This window comes from Ovis canadensis, chromosome 2, assembly GCF_042477335.2.
Source record: "Ovis canadensis isolate MfBH-ARS-UI-01 breed Bighorn chromosome 2, ARS-UI_OviCan_v2, whole genome shotgun sequence".
Classification (NCBI taxonomy): domain Eukaryota; kingdom Metazoa; phylum Chordata; class Mammalia; order Artiodactyla; family Bovidae; genus Ovis; species Ovis canadensis.
The window spans coordinates 229,784,010-229,804,929 of NC_091246.1; the positions used below are offsets into that span (position 1 = coordinate 229,784,010).

The window sequence follows — 20,920 nt, forward strand, 5'->3', positions numbered from 1 at the left end:
TGGATTTAATTTAAAATTTGAGAATTTCACTGATGAAATAATAGTACATTCTTAATGAATTTTTCATGCTAAAACAGATTAAAGGCCCCTTACTGAAAGGGCAAACAGACACAAGAGTCCTCTACCTTCTGGCTTGCATTGTCAGGGGAGAAAGGAAAGTTAGATGTCAGGGGTCAGTAGAGGGACTTCAAGGGCTTTTCAAGGTCTGGCAAGAGCCCCCACATGAACTCTGGGGTGACTATGGGGAGGGATGGCTGAGCAGAGGTGCCATTGGCACCCTCCCACCATCATGTACTACAGCACTTCAGGGGGGATCCAGGAGTCTCTATGGCCCCCTCCATGACATGTGTCCTAATTTGGCCTTGCCTACTGCACTAACCCTTGTATTTCATAGTCTTATCAATGTGTCTGTATTTCTATGGACATTATGTGCACAGCTCCTAGAGAGTCTTATAAAATTGACCAGAAGGATAAGTGGAGCTATTTTTTACCATCTCTTCCAAAATGTGAGACATTATACTGATCTTAATAGAAATTAATGTTGAAGAGGTACTTCAAGGAAAGAAAGCATTTTATCTATGAAGATCCCTTACAAAATGAGTTTGTTTTATTATTTCTTTCCATAACAGCTGTAAGCACCTATCTTTTTATCAGAGGAAAAAAGGAGTAGATAAGATAGGATCCCTGAGCTCAAGGAGCTTACTGTCTTTTCTTCAAGGAATTCACAGAGTGGTCAAGGTCACCAAACTAATTGCTCACTAGAAGTAGAAGTTCCATTTTGGAAATGCAGAGAATCAGGAAAACTTTAGATAAGAGACAGAATGTCAACTCATTTTAAGTTTGAATATGATTTCAAAAAGCGGTCAGTCCAGATGGAAGAGATGATACAAGAGACCAGCATGCTTAAGAAAAGATGACTTGATTTCCCCACAGAACAAAGTTAACACTTAAAAAACTTAATTCTAAATTTTACGTCACAAAATTTTTAAAAGAGTGGAGAGAGGAATGTCTCCCTCCCTCCTTTCTTAAACAAGAAAGCCCAGTTTAATAAACATTTTACCAAGGCATCTGCTTAAACTTTTGCTATTCACTCAAGCATCTGTCTGAAAAGGAGTCTGGTCTTCTCTACCCATGCTGCAAGATACTAGTAGGGAAAACTGTTTGAACTTCCTCAGAACACTAACATTTAATACTCCTTAAGTATCCCACAGGAAAAGAAGGTAAGTCAATATTTTCTCAAGTTGATACATAATTGAATTAGAGTTTTACTTAACTTAATAAATTGCCACCTGGGATAATAGAACCAGGAACGGCATTCAATTTCGGTTCTGGATCAATTGTGTTTTCTCACTGAAAGTCTAAGTGTCTGTTACCATGACTCCCAGAGGCATCAGGGCAAAAAACCTGTTTTCAGGGAAGTGTTTGGAACAAGCTGGTTAGCCTGAGGAGGCTGAGGGTAAGGAATGAGGGTTGTGTTCATGCCTGAGTGTACGGTACTATCCCATGCACCGTGGTCATATTTCATAGTATATAACCTCAAGATCAATGAGGCACACCTGGCTCAAGTGAAGGGTCCTCACCCTTATCTTGACCAACCCATGTGAAATGCATCTTCAGCTGCCTAGGCAGGGAGGAAAGTTGAATTTCCAAAAGTTACGATGTGACTTCACTCATTCAGACTTACTGTCACAAAACCTACTGGTGAGATTCATTATGAAGATCTCAGAAGCTTGCCCTTCTGACATTATCAGAGCATGTCTCCAATCTCTCTGTGCCAACTTCCTGCTGTAACCTTTAGATAAGTAAACCAAATTTGATTTATCCAGTGGGTGGGCTCGGCCTGGTTACTCCATCAATCCCAACCTACTTTTGATTTATGATCATGGTAACTCCTCCATAACCCAATTTTTTAAATAAAAAATGTCTTCATTCAGATCATAAATTAGAAGGAACATCATGACTTTCTACAAATCACTTCAAAAGATAAACCCAAAGGCTAGGTGTACAAGGTAGTTTTGCTTTGTTTCATTTTTCCACAACGATACAAGTAAACACTGATGACATGGAATAAACCCACCAGGAGGTGGATTTATAAGTTCTTATATTTACCATACAGTATATATTATAACTACTGTAAGAGACAGGGAATAGTTGGAAAGCAAATCTTTACTGAAAAACAAACCTTTAACAGGAGGTTTAAGAGTTTCCCAAAGGAAGGAATTTAAATGTTGTTTAAATTCAGGCTAAATAAATCCAGAGGGCTATTTCTGAGAGAACCAGGGCTTCTTGAGGACTGAGCTGCCTGTCTCTGGTTAACTCAGTTAACTAGAGTTTTCTATCATCTTGCCCCTGGCAGCCTCTGCATCTCCAAGAAGCAGCTGAAACTGCCAGAAGCAGAACTGAAGTAAAAATACACTGAAGTTGCAAACTGGGAAATGGTCCTTGCCTTCTTTAGGCTTTGAAACTCATAAAACACACATCTATTTTTTATAGGAAAAAGGTGCCCTTGAAATCACCTTCATTTTAAGTACCCAAGCGAAGCACAATGATTCTGGGGTGCTGTTATTACCCCATCTGCGACTGAAAGACATTCCCCAGCACTCAGAAGTTCTACCTAACCCTTCCAATATTCTATCACCTAATTCCTAACAGACAATCAAGGAATAATCTACTGAATGACACGTGCAAGTGCATAGGACTGAAAAAATCACTTAAAATGGGTGGAAAGTGAAAGTGTGAGTCGCTCAGTCATGTCTGACTCTTTGCAACCCCATGGACTATAGAACACCAGGGTGCTCTGTCCATGGAATTCTCCAGGCAAGAATACTGGAGTGGGTTGCCATTCCCTTCTCCAGGGGATCTTCCCAACCCAGGGATTGAACCTAGGTCTCCAGCATTGCAGGGAGATTCTTTACCACCTGAGCCACCAGGGAAGTCCCAAAATCGGTAGAAGGTATTTATGATTTGGTTTTTACAATGACTAGAAACTTTTCTGTTTTGAAAAGAATAACAATAGCAACAATCTGGCCTTTGAGGTTCTAGAGGAGAGTATGAGGGTTCCACCAATTTCTTAGCCAGTAGGGCAGAAGGAACAAGTTTACAAAGTCAGCTTGTGCTTGTTGTTGTTTAGCCAGTAAGTCATGTCTGACTCTGCGACCCCATGGACTGTAGCCTGCCAGGCTCCTCTGTCCTTCACTATCTGCCAGGGTTTGCTCAAATTTATGTGCATTAAGTTGGTGATGCTATCTAACAATCTCATACTCCGCTGCCCTCATCTCCTTCTGCCTTCAGTCTTTTCCATCTCAGAGTCTGCTACCTTCCTGTTAAATGTCACTTTACAATCTCTAATTCAGTGTGATTTCACTCTCCCCAGCATTACCTGGCCTTCCACATCACATTTCGCATAGTAAGAAAGTGGGGCAGGAGGCATATACCAGTGGATAACTACTATCAGGCACAGTTGTTTATAATTGTCTGTGCAATATCACACAACATCAGAACCTTCCCTTGAAGCAAGTTTTTATTTCGTTTGATGAACTGCAGCCTGGTTCAGTTTCACCTGCTCCCTGAATCTTTCCATGCTTGTACGTCTCTCTTCATGCTTTTGGAAAAGATCTTCAGGTCCATTCTGGAGTAACATAACATCCGATGATTTTTTGAAGCAAAATTGAAATTGATTGAAAGATTACTATTATATCACAATAACTAGGGGGAAAAGATAATCACAAAAGAATAGGTTTTTATAAATTTTCCTCTTCCTGAATAAAATAAGTGACCAATTTGTTCTCAGCAATAAAAGCTGGATAAAAACTCAGTATTTTAAAAAATACAGTCATCCTTTACATTCACATGGGACCAATGCAGGCAAGAGTTGAATCCCAGCTTTTCCTGTCCCTCACTACCTCTGTAACCTTGAAAAATTTGCTTAACATCTGTGGGCCTCTGTTTTCTCATCTACTAAATGGGAGAAAAAAAAAAACTCCTTCACAGGATTAAATGAGACAACATGAACAATTAAATGAGACAATACAAACAAAGCTTGTAAAAGAATACTGTAAAAAAAAAAAAGTGTGTTCAGTAAATGTTAGTTATTAAGTAAAAATGTCACATTGAGAAATACAAGAATTAAAGCCTTTGTTTTCTGAGTTCTGTCTATAGCCAAAGCCTTTCATGCCCCTGAGCAAGCAGGAAAGTGCCCAAATAACACCTCAAATAATTGAAAGCCAGTCTGGCTTGAACGGAGGCTTAGGTCCAAATTGTTTCCAAGTTTCATGGATTAGTGCTAATTGTCCCATGGTGTAAGCCTAATTTTGCTCTCAATAAATTACTGGTTCACATTTTTGGTGTGGTCCTCAAAAGCAATCTAACCTACATTATTCCAGATGGGTTATTTCAAATACAGTTTGAAAAATGGGAAGAGAGTGTAATGGTTAACCCTTAGAATTTACAACAAGATTACAAAATGTTTCTTTAACTACAAGAGGTGATACTAAAGTGTCAATTACAGTACTTTCCAAGTAAGTAAATTCAGTGTCCTGTCAATCTGCTTGTTCCCTGGAACTTCTTACTCACACTCCACCCGCCCAGCCCTCCTACCACAGCTGCTACCCAGCCTTGACCACCATGTAGAGAGCAGGTTGGGGAGAGGATGGTCCAGGCTGACAAGAAGAAATGCCATGCTGCCGTGAATATCACACATGAGGGCATACACAACTTTATACATCACAAGAGCAAACTGTGGCAGAGAATGGTAGGATGACCGCATTTTTGCTTCCTTATGGAGTTCAGGGCCAAATATTTATACCTATCTTAACTTCTGAACTACAAAGATCTGTTAGATGGCTTTAAACCATCACTGGGCTTCCATGAGAATCCCAAATTATCAGTGTTAGAAGGGTCCTGAGAGACCATGCATCTTAGGGGCTTTTAATTAATGAAATGATCAAGGGGTGATAATTTGTAAGAATATGAGGAAAGCTAGCGGCCCTCTCCCTACCTCACACTCGTGTGCATACACACACAGGCAAAAGCAGAACACCTGTGTACAAATGTCAAGTTTCCCAGGTCTCCTGAAGTCCATTCATGATTATCCCAGTCATTCATGGACCCAGCCTAAGGCCATCTGATCTAAATCCCATATTTTAAAAATAAAATTTAAGAAAATGAAGCCCAGTAGGATTAGAGCAAAATTAAGTGACTTGCTTGACAAAACCCTTTGGATAAAGCTGAGACCAAAACCCACATCTTCTGACTCCTAGTTAAATCCTTTTTTCCACAAGCAGCTTCCTTTCCTGTCTTCCATTACCTGGGTGGCAAGAATACTTGCCTGCTTCGTACAGTTCTTGGATGGAATATTTACTAAAACTTTCACACATCATAAGTGTTTGCAAGTCATTTCTTACAAAATTGTAGTTTTTGCCATTATTTTCATAATAACAGCTACCAGGGAGATGAATTAAGCGAATTAGGCCTTTGCTGTACAGTAATTCTTAGATTGTGTCCTCAGATTCAGCCCTGATAAACATAACATAGTTATTGTTCAAACAAATTTTTTTCAAATACTGACAAAGGTCTACGTTATTAAAGCTTTAATCTCATCTTTATCCACAAGAGCTTAGAAATTTTCTTCCATGGAGGGAGGGGAATGTAGACACATTTGGGGTTTGTTTTTTTTTTTTTTTTTTTGATTTGGTGTTGGGTTTTCCCAGGTGCCCCAAATTAAACTAACACACTCTCTGGCTATCACTCAACCTGAACTGACGCTGCTACTGCTTTCCCAGATCCTTCTAAAAACTAAAGGATTTTGTTCTGGCATTTTAATCAGTGATTAACTACTCCCTTCTTTTTCCTGCTGGGTTAAGTAAAAGATCCATATGCCGGGTGTTGTAGGGAATTTGTTAGGCTGTAGATCATAGCTGTGGTGCAAGACATGATGCGTCTCAAGGGAACTAATGAAACCATAAGGAATGTAAAGAGTCACCGGGTTAAAGCCACATTAGGACAGCTGTTAGGTTAATGAGGGCCCTGCTTTGGAGAGGGGGTCACTGTACAGAAAAATATGAACCACTCTTTATTGGTTTGATCCCCTGTCCTCTGGAAGTTAATGAGCCATTCTTGCTCTCCTCCACATTTCCTGAACCAGATGCGAGTGTCCGGCGCTGTACAAGCTGCACGAGGTTGAGATGAATTCTGTCCCCACATACTTGTCTTTGGCGAATGCAACAAGCAGACAGAGAAACAGGGAACACTCTTCTCAGTTTTCTATCACTCTCTTTGTTTGATTTCTTTAAATCCAAAGTTTATTTTTTGACTCTGAGTTCAGAACTGATCTCCAGTCTGTCTTAAGGGCAGACCCAGTATGTGGGCTTGGCCAGCCTAGGGAGATAGGGACCAGGGCACTCAATAAAGGTTTGCCAAAAGAAAGGAAGAATGAATGGACCTCAACTTCACATTTAAACTGGGTGATCACAGAACTATAATAAAAGCAAGCAGATTTGATATAAATAATACATGTAGCATTGTTTTATAATTATAATATGTATACTGTATATGTTACTATAAATAATATATTATGATCATACATTATATATGCTATATAAATATGATACATGAGTATATGTTACTATAAATAATATGTGATATATACATACATCATGATTTGTGGCTGAAAAAGTGTTAGTCATTCAGTCGTATATGACTCTTTGAGACACCATGTACTGTAATCTGCCAGGCTCCTCTGTCCATGGGATTCTCCAGGCAAGAGTACTGGAGTGGGTTACCATTCCTTTCTCCAGGGGATCTTCCCAACCCAGGAATCGAATTCAGGTCTCCTGTATAGCAGGCAGATTCTTTACCATCTGAGCCACCAGGGAAGCCCAGTTTGTGGTTAGAAGTGGTCATTTCTGGGAAGGAGCACTATATCCCAATGTATTAAATACAGGGATTGAATAGGTCCAGCTGTAAAACATTTGTGCTATAAATCCCAGCATATCTGGGACTCTTCGCTGCATGTACCTCCAGCTCACACAATCAGATGCCTACATTCCACCTTTCAGAGCAGTTCTCTCCTTTCCATTCCCATTACCGCTGATCTATTTCATGTCCACCACCTTCAATGCCCTTTGCATTAAGTTTAGCTGCCTTGCCTGAAACCCAAGCTCTCCACAAAATGTATGTAAGCACTCAAAATTTAACTGTTTTTTATGGACCACCCCTACAGTCCACAGAGTGCCTGGTACATAACAAGGATCCCTGAAGTGGTGAGTGTATAACAAGAATTGACACACCTCTCCATATGTTATGTCTGATAGAATCATATTCTGCCCAGAATGATAACTGAAGTTAAGAATGCACATTTCCTAAGTACCAAAAAATAAGCACTAAGAAATGACCCTGATGCTGGGGAAAATTGAAGGCAAGAGGAGAAGGGGGCGACAGAGGATGAAATGGTTGGATGGCATCTCTGATTCAATGAACGTGAATTTGAGCAAACTCCAGGAGCTAGTGAAGAAATGGCAGGCTGTAGTTCATGGGGTTGCAAAGAGTCAGACAAGACTCAGTGACTGAACAAAAACAGCAAGAATACAAAGAAAGCAAACAGATTTCCAATCAGCTTCCTTCCTGCCACCCTACCACTCCCTCTATTTAACCAAACTGAACTATTCACTGTTTCTTCAACATGACTAGAGTGAAAATGAAAGTTCATCTGACATGTAACTTGTGTGCGTCCAGCCCTCTGTGCTTCTGCTCATTATTCTGTGTTACCAAAATGCTCTCGCACCTGCCCTGCCCATTGAATATCTATCTAGACCCAGAAGTCCATCTGAACCCTCCCTTCTTCATGAGCTCCCCTTTTTCACCCCAACAAGATCTCACACCTTTCCTCCTCTCAGCTCTCACTGCACTTCATCTCTAATATACTTATCATATCAGCTTTGCTTTCAAATTATTTGTGTGTTTTTATTACCCCATTAAACACTAGTTCCTTGAGAAATTTGTCCTCATTCTTCTTGGTGTTCCTTGACTTTCCAGCACTGTGATGATCAGATAGAAAGTCAAGCTGAGAAAAGCAATCTGACTTGGCTCTGCAGACTATAAGAGGCTATTCCAGAACAATCTGTGATGGGAGAGATAGTTAGATGCATAGGGGAAGGTGTCAATCAATCTAGAGATCACATCAACTGCCAAGTTCGCTGCTGAGTCCTCAGTCTCACTCTGACTATGAAAGTCAAGTATCTGGGAATAACATGACATTTCCGGATAAGGTGACTTTAACTCCTGGGCCAGTAAAGAATTCCAGGATACCCTGAAGCACTTGTAATCTTTCCAGCAGTGCTTTTCTCCCTTGGGGAGACTGTTCATCATTCATAATGAAATATTACTTGATCACCCAATAGAAACAAATTACACCAAAGTAGCCTTTCTCCAGGGTTCAGAACACTTCTAAGTTGAAAAGGTAATTTTACATGTTCTTAAAATAATACAGTTACTTGAAAAGCTTCTAGACTTAAAGAAAAGGATTTTACCTTATACAACTTTGCACTTCTTCATGACTAAATGGCTACAGAGAGGAAATATATGGGATCCAATTACCGTGATCACTTACTAGCTACATGACTTTGGGTAGTTACTTCAATGCTCTGAGTCTGTTTCCTCATCTATAAATTGGGGATATTCATAGTACCAACCTAGGGTCTTAATGATAAGTAAATGAATTAATCCACACAAAGCATTTAGCACAGTGCCCACACAACAACCACTCAAAACTTCGTTGTCGTCCATGTACCACCCTCCAAATCTATGCATTCCCTGGTACATAACAAGGATATCTGAAATGATGCGTGAGTAACATGAATTGACATTCTTCTCTGTATTACATCTGATACGATTATTAACACATTCTCCTCATAATGACGTCCAAAGTCTAAAATAAGAACATACATTTTCATAAATACAAAATATACTAAGAATAGAAGGAAAGCTAATTAAATAGGTCACAGTTTTAAATCAATGCATATAAAATACTCATATCAAACAATGTGACAGAAAAGCCAAATATAGCCATCATATCAATAACTGGACTTACCGAACTAGTAAGAGGAAAAAGAACATTTTCTGACTTACTGGTTAGCATAGTAAAATGTTGCTGTATCCCACAGACATACCTTGAGGAAAGGGGCAGGGGCGGGTGAGGGGGCAGAGGCGGGGGGAGGGGGGGAGGAGCAGTGGTGGGAGGTGGTTGGACCACACAAGTGCAAATAAAAAGAAAAAAGAGATCATGATATTGTTATCATGACAAGGCAAAATGTAAAGGAAAGAAATCAGAAAGGGAGAACTTCAGAATGTGAGAGGCTACCATTCACAATGAAGGACCATTCCTAACATAGTTACTTTCTTGGTTTGAAGTACACCTTAGAGAGGAAGATGCTCTTGCTCCCTGTCTGGGTTTACGCAGCACGGGATGTTGGGACATTGGTACCTGTACTCGGGCCTCCGTAAGCTTTGCCCTCTGGGCCAGTTCCTCCCTGGTGTAAATATCAGGATAGTGGGTTCTCTCAAAAGCCCGCTCCAGTTCTTCCAGCTGTTCTGCTGTGAAGGTGGTGCGGCTCCGGCGCTGTTTCCTCTTGAGGGGCAAGTCTGGTTCAGAGTCGATGTCAGAGCCTTCATCTGATTGGGGTGCCGAGGCTAAAAAGCACAGGAGAAAAGAGGTGATCTAATGTGTGTCAACAAACAAGTCAATGGAGTTCCCTGCTAGCCTAATGGTTAGGATTCTGGACTGTTACTGCCAGGGCCCAGGTTTGATCCCTGGTCAGGCAACTGAGATCCTGAAAGCCACTTGCTGGGGCCAAAACATGGGTGGGGGGCGGGGGGAAGTATGACCAAAATATAATGACTCAAATCCTAAAGTACACTGCCAAAGTCAATCCATGGACACCAAGCCCCTCCTTACAGAAGTACATTAAAAAGTATTTAATCTCTTTTCCAACCCCATCTCCAGGCTCCCCCAGGCAGAAATAATTGCTCTCTGCATCTGTCATTCTAAGTGCATTACAAGCTCTTAAAAAGCAAGGAGAGGCTGCCTCCATTTTTTCTGCCCCTCAGCCTTAGCATTTAATGGATACTTGGTTCTTGTCCAATATGAATCACATTTAATTTGGTTCCTGATAAATTTTCACCAGCTTTTAGACCAGGAGAAAATTTGTCAAAGAGTGATTTTTAAAAATAAATATTCCAAAACTGACTTTGTATCTAAAAAGGCAATAACAGTAAACTATCATAAGAATCTTATAAATTTGTGGACTGTACCAGTCTTGTTGACATTGTACAGGAGACAGGAATCAAGACCATCCCCAAGAAAAAGAAATACAAAAAAGAAAAATCGCTGTCTGAGGAGGCCTTACAAATAGCTGTGAAAAGAAGGGAAGCAAAAAGCAAAGGGGAAAAGGAAAGATATATCCATCTGAATGCACAGTTCCAAAGAATAGCAAGAAGAGATAAGAAAGCCTTCCTCAGAGATCAATGCAAATAGAGGAAAAGAACAGAATGGGAAAGACTAGGGCTGTCTTCAAGAAAATTAGAGATACCAAGGGAATATTTTATGCAAAGACGGGCTCAATAAAGGACAGAAATCATAGGGACCTAACATAAGAAGAAGATATTAAGAAGAGGTGGCAAGATTACACAGAAGAACTGTACAAAAAAGATCTTCATGACCCAGATAATAATGATGGTGTGATCACTCACCTAGAGCCAGACATCCTGGAATGCGAAGTCAAGTGGGCCTTAGAAAGCATCACTGTGAACAAAGCTAGTGGAGGTGATGGAATTCCAGTTGAGCTATTTCAAATCCTGAAAGATGATGCTGTGAAAGTGCTGCACTCAATATGCCAGCACATTTGGAAAACTCAGCAGTGGCCACAGGACTGAAAAAGGTTAGTTTTCATTCCAATCCCAAAGAAAGGCAATGCCAAAGAATGCTCAAACTACCACACAATTACACTCATCTCACACACTAGTAAAGTAATGCTTAAAATTCTCCAAGCCAGGCTTTAGCAATATGTGAACCATGAACTTCCAGATGTTCAAGCTGGTTTTAGAAAAGGCAGAGGAACCAGAGATCAAATTGCCAACATCTGCTGGATTATCGAGAAAGCAAGAGAGTTCCAGAAAAACATCTATTTCTGCTTTATTGACTATGCCAAAGCCTTTGACTGTGTGGATCACAATAAACTGTGAAAAATTCTGAAAGAGGTGGGAATACCAGACCACCTGACCTGCCTCCTGAGAAATCTGTATGCAGGTCAGGAAGCAAGAGTTAGGACTGGACATGGAAAAACAGACTGGTTCCAAATAGGAAAAGGAGTACGTCAAGGCTGTATATTGTCACCCGGTTTATTTAACTTATATGCAGAGTAAGTACATCATGAGAAACGCTGGACTGGAGGAAGCACAAGCTGGAATCAAGATTGCCAGGAGAAATATCAATAACTTCAGATATGCAGATGACACCACCCTTATGACAGAAAATGAAGAAGAACTAAAGATCCTCTTGATGAAGATGAAAGAGGAGAGTGAAAAAGTTGGCCTAAAGTTCAACATTCAGAAAACGAATATCATGGCATCTGTTCCCATCACTTCATGGCAAATAGATGGGGAAACATTGGAAACAGTGTCAGACTTTATTTTGGGGGGCTCCAAAATCACTGCAGATGGTGATTGCAGCCATGAAATTGAAAGACACTTACTCCTTGGAAGGAAAGTTATGACCAACCTAGATAGCATATTCAAAAGCAGAGACATTACTTTGCCAACAAAGGTCTGTCTAGTCAAGGCTATGGTTTTTCCTGTGGTCATGTATGGATGTGAGAGTTGGACTACAAAGCAAGCTGAGTGCCAAGGAATTGATGCTTTTGAACTGTGGTGTTGGAGAAGACTCTTGAGAGTCCCTTGGACTGCAAGGAGATGCAACCAGTCCATCCTAAAGGAGATCAGTCCTGGGTGTTCATTGGAAGGACTGATATTGAAGCTGAAACTTCAATACTTTGGCCACCTCATGCAAAGAGCTGACTCATTTGAAAAGACCCTGATGCTGGGAAAGATTGAAGGCAGGAGGAGAAGGGGACGCCAGAGGATGAGATGGCTGGATGGCATCCCCGACTCGATGGACATGTGTTTGGGTGGACTCCAGGAGTTGGTGATGGACAGGGAGGCCTGGTGTGCTGCAGTTCATGGGGTCGTAAAGAGTCGGACACAACTGAGTGACTGAACTGAACTGAACTGACCACTCCTTATAAGAAAAACCATGTTAAATTTACTATCTCATTACCAGATATTAAGAAATGCTTTAAGGGGAGTCTAGATATTCTTAATGTAAGTCTCAAGAACAGACGCAGGAAGAAACAGGCATAGTCTAGTGAATTGTTTCTAAACAGAGATTCAGAATCTGGATCTCTGCTAATGGATAGGCAGCTGCTCAGAACAGCTGCCTAATTTGAGGCATAAACTGACAGTAAAGAATCTGCCTGTAGTGCAGAGGATGGGTTCTATCCCTGGGTCAGGAAGATCCCCTGGAGAAGGGAACGGCAACCCAGTCCAGTATTCTTGCCTGGAGAACCCCATGAACAGAGGAGCCTGGCAGCCTATACTGCCCACGGGGTCACAAAAAGTCGGATATGACTGAGAGACTTACTGGATAAACCAGTAAACAATCCACCAGCCAAGTTAAAAAAGTTAAAAAAAATAGAGTGATACCAGTACTCTAACTTGAGGAATCCAGTGCAAAAATGAAAATGCAGGACCCTAAAGTCACATCAGTTGTGTCCGACTCTGTGCGACCCCATAGACAGCAGCCCACCAGGCTCCCCCGTCCCTGGGATTCTCCTGGCAAGAACACTGGAGTGGGTTGCCATTTCCTTCTCCAGTGCGTGAAAGTGAAAAGTGAAAGTGAAGTCACTCAGTTGTGTCCGACTATTCACGACCCCATGGACTGTAGCCCACCAGGCTCCTCTGCCCATGGGATTTTCCAGGCAAGAGTACTGGAGTGGGGTGCCATTGCCTTCTCCGAAGTTCAAAAGTTAATCATGAATTTCAAGATGGCAACAACAGAGCATAAAACTAAGCACAGGGCCCCTCTCTGCACAGGGGGCCCTGGGTGACTGAATAGGTCACATGGCCCTGAAGCCAGCCTTGCTGCAGCCCCCTCCACCAAAGCTTGAATTTGTCTGTGTATGAGCATGTTCAGGGAAGACCTTCCAAACTGAGTATGCAGATGCCTAAGAAAGAGGAGCAGGAGCTGGGAAATTAAGTATAAATTCGTATTCGTGATGCAATTTGGTGTGTGTGACATGTAACAGTAACCGAGCACCTGTTGACCAACAGCAGGTTCTGCAGTTTGAGGACGCATCACAGAGCGGTTCTCAGTAGGAGAGCAGTCCTCTTTCAGAGTCCTGGGCCTCAGGGCAGTGGCAGAGGCCGTCAGGGGGCTGTCAGGCCATAAACTCTGAGCACAGCGCAGGAGCTGGAGCCACCGTGCTCCTGAACATATCCAAATGCACTCAGAAAATGCCCCTAACAACTGGGGGATCCTCTGGGGAAAGGGCCTATGTTTGCTGCCAGCCAGAAAATTGTAGATTACTAATGGGCTTTCCAGGTGGCACAGTGGTAAAGAATCCACCTGCCAGTGCAGGAGATGAAAAAGACGTGGATTTGATCCCTGGGTCAGGAAGACTCCCTGGAGAAGGAAATGGCAACCCACTCCAGTATTCTAGACTGGAAAATCCCATGGACAGAGCAGCCTGGTGGGCTACAGTTCATGGAGTTGCAAACAGCTGGACGTGACTGAGTAGACATACACAATGTCAAGGTAATTCATTTGCCCCCTCAGGCCAGAGGACCTGGGGAAATGCAAGGGGCGCTAGAAGCGATCTTAAAATGTACTATCTCCGACAATACCAATTTTCTTTTCTCTTGAGCTCAAAACTTAATTCTGCCCCATGGAAATTTTAAATTTCATTCAACTTTAGAAGAAGCTATAATTTGCCCCAAAACAGTACCCATACAAAAGAACTGATAAATATAATTCTAAGCTTTCTTTTATTTTAATACTTCTACATTTTATTCACATTCAAATACTGTGAAATTAAGAAAGTAAATCAATAATATATATGACAAATTAAAGAAAACCAATTCTGGTATATAAAAGCAAAAGGTAATTATATAATGCTGTACTGTATGTTGGCCATTATGCTTGGTTTTTCAATTATGTTATCTAATTTAATATAAAATGGTTTAATTTAATATAAATCTTATTTTAGGATATTTTCGCATTAACTGAAAGAAAGAAACATAGACTTTCTTTAAGTATGGGAATATTTTACAGGAGTATTAACATGCTGACTGCATGCCGCAGTCCATGGGGTTGCAAAGAGTCGGACTCAACTTAGCAACTAAACAACAAACATCAACTTGCTAAAAAATATGTTGTGCGTTGTGTGCTAAACTTTAAAAGCAGCCAGTACAACTTACACGTGTCTACCTTTAATAAATGTGAATCAAATTAAAAGAATAATAATTTGTGCATAATTGTAGGGCTGCTGCTGCTAAGTCGCTTCAGTCGTGTCCGACTCTGTGCAGTCCCATAGACAGCAGCCCACCAGGCTCCCCCGTCCCTGGGATTCTCCAGGCAAGAACACTGGAGTGGGTTGCCATTTCCTTCTCCAAATTGTAGGGCAGTGGTTCTCAAACCTCTGGAGCATGAGAACCACTGGATAAACTTATTAAAACTCAGATGGCTGTCCCTTCCTCTGATTTCATTGGTACAGAATGGGCTCTGAGAAGTCACATTTCTAATACATTCCCTGGTGACTGATGCTGATTTTACTGATCCTGGACTCACACTTTGAGAACCATCTCTATAGAATATTCCAGACTAGTTATTTGCTTCCCCGGCAAAATTCCCGAGTATAGAAAATATTTTCCACCACAATTTATCCCAAAATGCCCCTACTTGCCTCTTCAATTATAAATAATATACTCAAGAAACAAATTACTCATCCCCCTAAGAAGAAAATAAATTTTTATAAAATGCATTCCTTCCATGCTTTCAGTTTTTGTTGCCTTGACTTTTTTGTCTAACGTGAATTCAAGTAAAAAACTCGACAGCATTTAAGAACTGACCTAAATCTCTCCTCTGCCTGTGAGAACTTTAAATCTTTGCTTGCACTTTCTCTTACTCTGATCCCATTAGGATAATAGTATGTGGAAATTTTCATGTTTCCTTTGGGAGTCTCTGGGGCTATTAAATCCTCCCAAGTAAATATGATGTGCCATGCACTGTCAGGTCAATTAATCAAAATCATCGCTAGTTTCTGGAGAAAAATGGCTGCTTAGATGTATGAGAACCAGCCAGAGTTAATTGTGAGGGTCAAGACCACTGTTTCAACTTAACAGTTAATACCCGCCCACCTCTACCCCTCCCCGAATATAAACTCTGTGAGCTGAAGTCCCTTCCTTTGCCTTGTTCATTGCTAGAACTACTGCTGAAACATAATATGTGCTCAATAAATACATGCTGAATGGCTAGAAGTACAGAAGAAAAATTAAGTTTTGAACTAAAATTTACTTCTCTGCCATCATTTTAGATCTTTAAAATGGAAATTCTGTTCTTATGAGTCACCCACCATTTAGATGAGCTTTGAGGGTGGAGGTTTTGAATCCTTAAAAAGTACTTGAAAATTGTTGCAAGCATTTGAATGCAATTGAATTTTTTTCTGAGAAATAATTATCAATTCAGAGAGGATTTTTTTTTAAAAAAAGGTGAGGAACTATCAACCACCAGTGATGAAAAAGACTCAGAATATCTAAGAGTTCAATAGGACAGCCTTCACCACCAAAAATAAATTTTTCTTTAACAAGTTAGCAAATGACTACTTTTATTTCTAGGCTAGTTATTCAAAAGCAATAGAAAGGTTCCATCTAACTAGGAAAAACTCCAAACAGTATAATTTCAAAGGCACTGAGGAAACAATTTGCCTGATTTTTCTGCTGGAAAATTATCCGAACAAACTGATCATTTTTGACACTGTGAAGCCACAGTCTTACAAGCTAATTCTAACTTTTCCCCATCTGTGAATTCCAGAGGGATGTGGGCTTTAAAAAATGTTCAGTGAACCACCCTAGATTAATCTACAAGCTAGGAAATACTAGCTCTTTCTAAAGACAGAAATACTACAATTTTTTGTATCACTCAACAGAATTAAAATGTATTAGTCTCATAGGACATGGTTCACAACAATGTCCTGAATTTGAATCAGTTTTTACCAAAAACAAGTCTAAAACTTAAATCCCATTTTGATAGCACAAGTTAAATCATTCCATTGAAGTTCTAGTTTACATATTTAACTTTGTTCAAAACTGGAACAAATTAGATACTAGACACCAAGTTTCTAACCTTGCTAAATATTACAGCAAAGTAAAAATCAGACTTTTTTCAGACAGCTGGACAGAAAGAAATTATATATATTTTTTCTGTGTAGAATACTTAAGCTATGACTTTGAAACTACAAGCAGCATTAACAAGATGTTTATCTAAATGTTCATAAATTGCCAGGATATAGCAACTAGATTAAATATAATTTCTTCAGTCTACTTCTACTGTCTGGCCTTAATATGGAAAGATGTTCAGACATTTAAGTTGCTCTATCACATTCTACACCTGCCTTCACACAGTTTATCATTCATTAGAGATACTGTCCCCCAGTTTGAAATTCCACAATTGTTCTCATAAGAAAATCCATTATCGATACATCATGTAGTTTTTTAAGTGGAAATTTTATTATTTTAAATTGCATAAAAATTCTCCGATTTTATCCCAATCCATGTTATCAGACTTTGAAAGTTTTGACCCTATTACCAAAACCTCTTCACAATCCATTCTCTGATTTATACATTAGTTTAACTCAATGTCACCAATGAACCTGGAACAAATCTTACCAAGAGGCTGAGAATTTCTCTCCTTTCCTTATGTAACTAGACAAACATCCTGTAAAGTAAATACTCACCCCATTGCACAGGAAATGGAAAGACTCAGAGAGGTTATTCAGGTCACACAGCTGGGAAACTAGGACTTGACCCAGGTTTATAGGATTTCAGAGAACTCGCCCTTGTAGCCTGGAACGTCCTAAATAGGTGTTGAGTTCCTTTCTCTCTCTCTCTCTCTCTCTCTCTCACACACACACACACACACACACACACACACGCACGCACGCGCACACACACACACAGTCCTTTTGAAGAGGAATACCACAAACACATGAAGTCAGGAATTCCAATATAAATCATTTAGCTGATTGCCACCACTATCCTCATTTGTCTCAAATTTTCAAAACTGAGACTCAAGCAAAAATCGACAGAAATGCAATAGTTTGAAAGTGAAGGTGTGAAAATCTTAGTCATTCAGTCATGCCTGACTCTTTGCGACCCCATGGACTATATACAGCCTGCCAGGCTCCTCTGTCCATGGAATTCCGCAGGCAAGAATACCGGAGTGGGTTGCCATTCCCTTATCCAGGGGATCTTCCCAACCCAGGGAGTGAAAGCAAATCATCTGCACTGCAGGCAGATTCTTTCCCATCTGAGCTACCAGGGAAGCCCCCATACATTGAATATACAAAGAATTCAATAAATATTTGTTGAATTAAATTCAATTGGGAAATTGATATATCAATTGAATTTAATTCAACAAATATTCATTGAGTTCTTTGTATATTCAAATAAAGCACTAAAAAAACTAATCAATTTTCCAAGATATTGAATCAATTTAAGAAATTAAAATTGTCTGACCATTTGCAGTCTCCATTAATAATCATCATAGACCCTTGGTCCTAAGATCCAGGATCAAGCTGGAAAATATTATTGATTACAAGCAGTTGAACTGATCACTCAGTTTATATCTGTATTAAAGCCTTCTTTTTTTTATATTAAAGGCACCCTGATGAAAGGATATCAAGAGCTATAAGGTAACCTCAAATTCCTTTAAGATAAAAAGGACAGGAATAAAAATTTGAAATCTGTTGGGATATTCACAAGTTATTCAGCAGAAACCTCAGTGTGATTGCTGGGAAAATATCACCTTTCACCAGGTGCCTACGTATTTCAACCTTGTGTTTTATTCTTAATTTTGAAAGAAGTTCATTTCTTCTTTTTCTATGTCAAGCTAATTCTAAGTGTTAGGAGCAAAAATCTGTTATCCCAACGATCTCACACTAACTCCCAAAAACAACCTTGGGAAAATGTGTATTTTCAGCTTAAAAAAATTAAAAAGGTCAAGCATAGGCAACAATCATACCCCACAGGATTACAAATTCTTCCTTCAGAAACAAACTGGGAGGAGAAGGCAAAAGTCTTACCACCAGCGGACGGACCATGAAGTTTAATTAAAGAAGGAATTACAGAATTAGAGAGTATGTCTTTGTCCGTTAACCCCTTGTGACCTCTTCTGTAGCCTCAGGAAATATTTCATCCTAGTTAACGCTATTATACATGAGATCTTACCTCAATTTTACAGGGATTTAGTCACGTGGCGTTCTATAATTACTGGTTTCCACACCAGTATAATTCAGAGATGGGAGACAGGCAAAAACTGGAGAAACTAAATAACTCACAAGAATGCGTTTGGCACACTGTCTTTCTTCTCAGCAAGACCTTTCATTGGAATAATTAAGGAATCAAAACATGACAACCATTTAAACTCTGTGTTTGCCCTGATATAATACAACGCGATTTACAGACATGGGAGGAGGCCCTGCAGGTTTTGAGGCTGAACTTCTTGGTCATTGGTCATTGGTCATTTCTTCCTAGACGGCCTCAGACTGAATCACACAGTCCCAGTATCTGTACTAACCTTTTGGAGCTAAACCTGTCAGCACCGGTCCTCAAATCTGTGTTTCACTGACGAAAGAACAAGAGAAAAATAAAAATGGTTCCTGAAAGCCCCACGAGGTGGTTTCACCCTGTGTTCGACACTGAACGGGTATTTCAGAGGTATATCCCATGAGGTCTTTAACGGGTCAACTTGAAGTTGGATGCACTTACTTGGCATCCAATCGTAGGACCTCTCGTGTGTTTGTGAGTTTCACTATTCAACACAGGAGGAGACAATGGGACAACTAACTGTTTTCTGATCTGAAGTGGTCCTTTTACACTGAGAGATGTGAATGACCTCTCTCGTGTTTACTCGGGTGAAAGCCAGGAAGAGTCTGATATTCCCTCACAGCCCCAGAGTAAATGACAAATGACATTTTCCCTTTGTGATCTTTGGGATTTTTGTTGACTTATTTGGACGCTTTTGTTGGATCCCCAGAAATGGCCTGTGGCCGAGGCCTATTCTACCGATTTCCACGCTCCATCTGTGGAATCCATCAGCAGAGCGTTTACCCTCATTCAGGGCTCTGACACCTGCCTGGCAGGGAGCAGCAGACACAAAGAAAGCCGGAGTGGATGAGAAAGGGGAGGTTGGGTACTTTTTTTTTTTTTTTCCAGAGGCGGGAGGAGGGGGAGGTTGAAATGGACGCACAGTAGGGGTTAATCCAAGCCAGTTGAGAGACTTCAGCACCTGGAAGCTTCTCTTCCACATTAATTCACAAGCTAAAAAGTAATCGGCGATTTTATTTAATTTTTAAAATTGTATATACGTCGAGAGAAAAACTCCGCTGAAAAGAACCAAAGTTTTACAACAAAATCCTAAGGTATCTAAGATCTAGCCAGTGTATGTGACCTAACAAATTCTCGAACTTTCCAGAATTCCTAATTCAGAACTAGAATTTGAGTAATTCTGACTGTGTTCGTTGATAAACTAGGAGAGACGGTTTGGTTTATAACCTGATCAGCGGCCTCGAGGGGGAGATGGGCGGGTAGGGGTCTTGTTTTGGTTTTATAGCCACTACAGTTTCTCCCGCAAAATGTGCCAGCCAGCCCAAAAATCTTTAGCAAATACCAAAAAAAAAAAAAAAAAAGGCAGGACAGTTTATGGGAAGGATATTCTGGGCTCTCTCGGAAAGGTTCTTTTAGAAACTCTCAATATAATTAAGACCCTCCAGCCCTTCACCTACCCTTGTTCCCGCAGAGCAGCGCCCCCCACCCCCTCTTGGGGGCTGCAGAAACGTAATGCCGGTCCCCTCCCCTCTGACCCAAGCCCTTCCCTCGGAAGCTGCCTTCTCACAGCACGGGGTCATTAGAAGGAAAATAAGCTCCTGCCAGGTTGGTGCTAATCAAAATAGCACAAATAAACCCTGACACTCAACAACTCCCGGAGTCCCCGCTGCCCTGGGAGGAGAGTACAGATTGGTTATGAATATGGCCGGCCGCGGGGGCAGCCCGGAAGGGCCGCGTGTGCTCCGGACCCGGGAGTGACTTGAAAAGGACAACGTGCACCATTGGGTGTTTGTGTAAGATAAGGACTGCGAAGCAGAGGCTGGCTGTACAGCCTAGTTGCCTCCGAAACATTGACCTGCATGGCCCCCAAGACCCCCTCCCCACCCATCCTGAGGTTCCAGTGACACTGAATTTCACGTGCGCGTGAGGTCTCCATCCACTTTACACTAAGGAAACGTATTGGGGCTGGAGCTCTCTTCTCACAGCCACTACCTGACCATGAGTCGCTTGAAAGGCCTCTTTTGTAAAAACACAGGTTTATTTCTCTCTCATCCATCTCAGCCCTGCTAGTGATTATTTCTAGGAGCTTTAGAAATGATTATTTTGTATTCCTTGATATGTTGAAGTAAAAACAGGCTTCTGCCCTTTCTTTTCCCCTGACACAAGCAACATTTTGTTTAAGGGAGCCACAAAACCCCAAAGGAACTGTTTCGGCATCTCCTTCCAAAGGTATAAAAAGGAAGAAGGAATCCTTAACTGGTTTGGGGGGACT

At 40.8% G+C, this 20,920-nt stretch overlaps 1 protein-coding gene across 2 annotated transcripts in view; it reads right to left on the reverse strand.

The window, feature by feature from the left end:
* PAX3 (paired box 3) overlaps window positions 1–20,920 on the reverse strand; it is a 101,627-nt gene that overhangs the window by 21,406 nt on the left and 59,301 nt on the right. For both annotated transcript variants that reach the window (XM_069579483.1, XM_069579482.1), the window contains exon 5: window positions 9,479–9,684. In XM_069579483.1, the coding sequence (XP_069435584.1) occupies window positions 9,479–9,684 (206 nt within the window). The remainder of the gene's footprint in view (window positions 1–9,478; window positions 9,685–20,920) is intronic.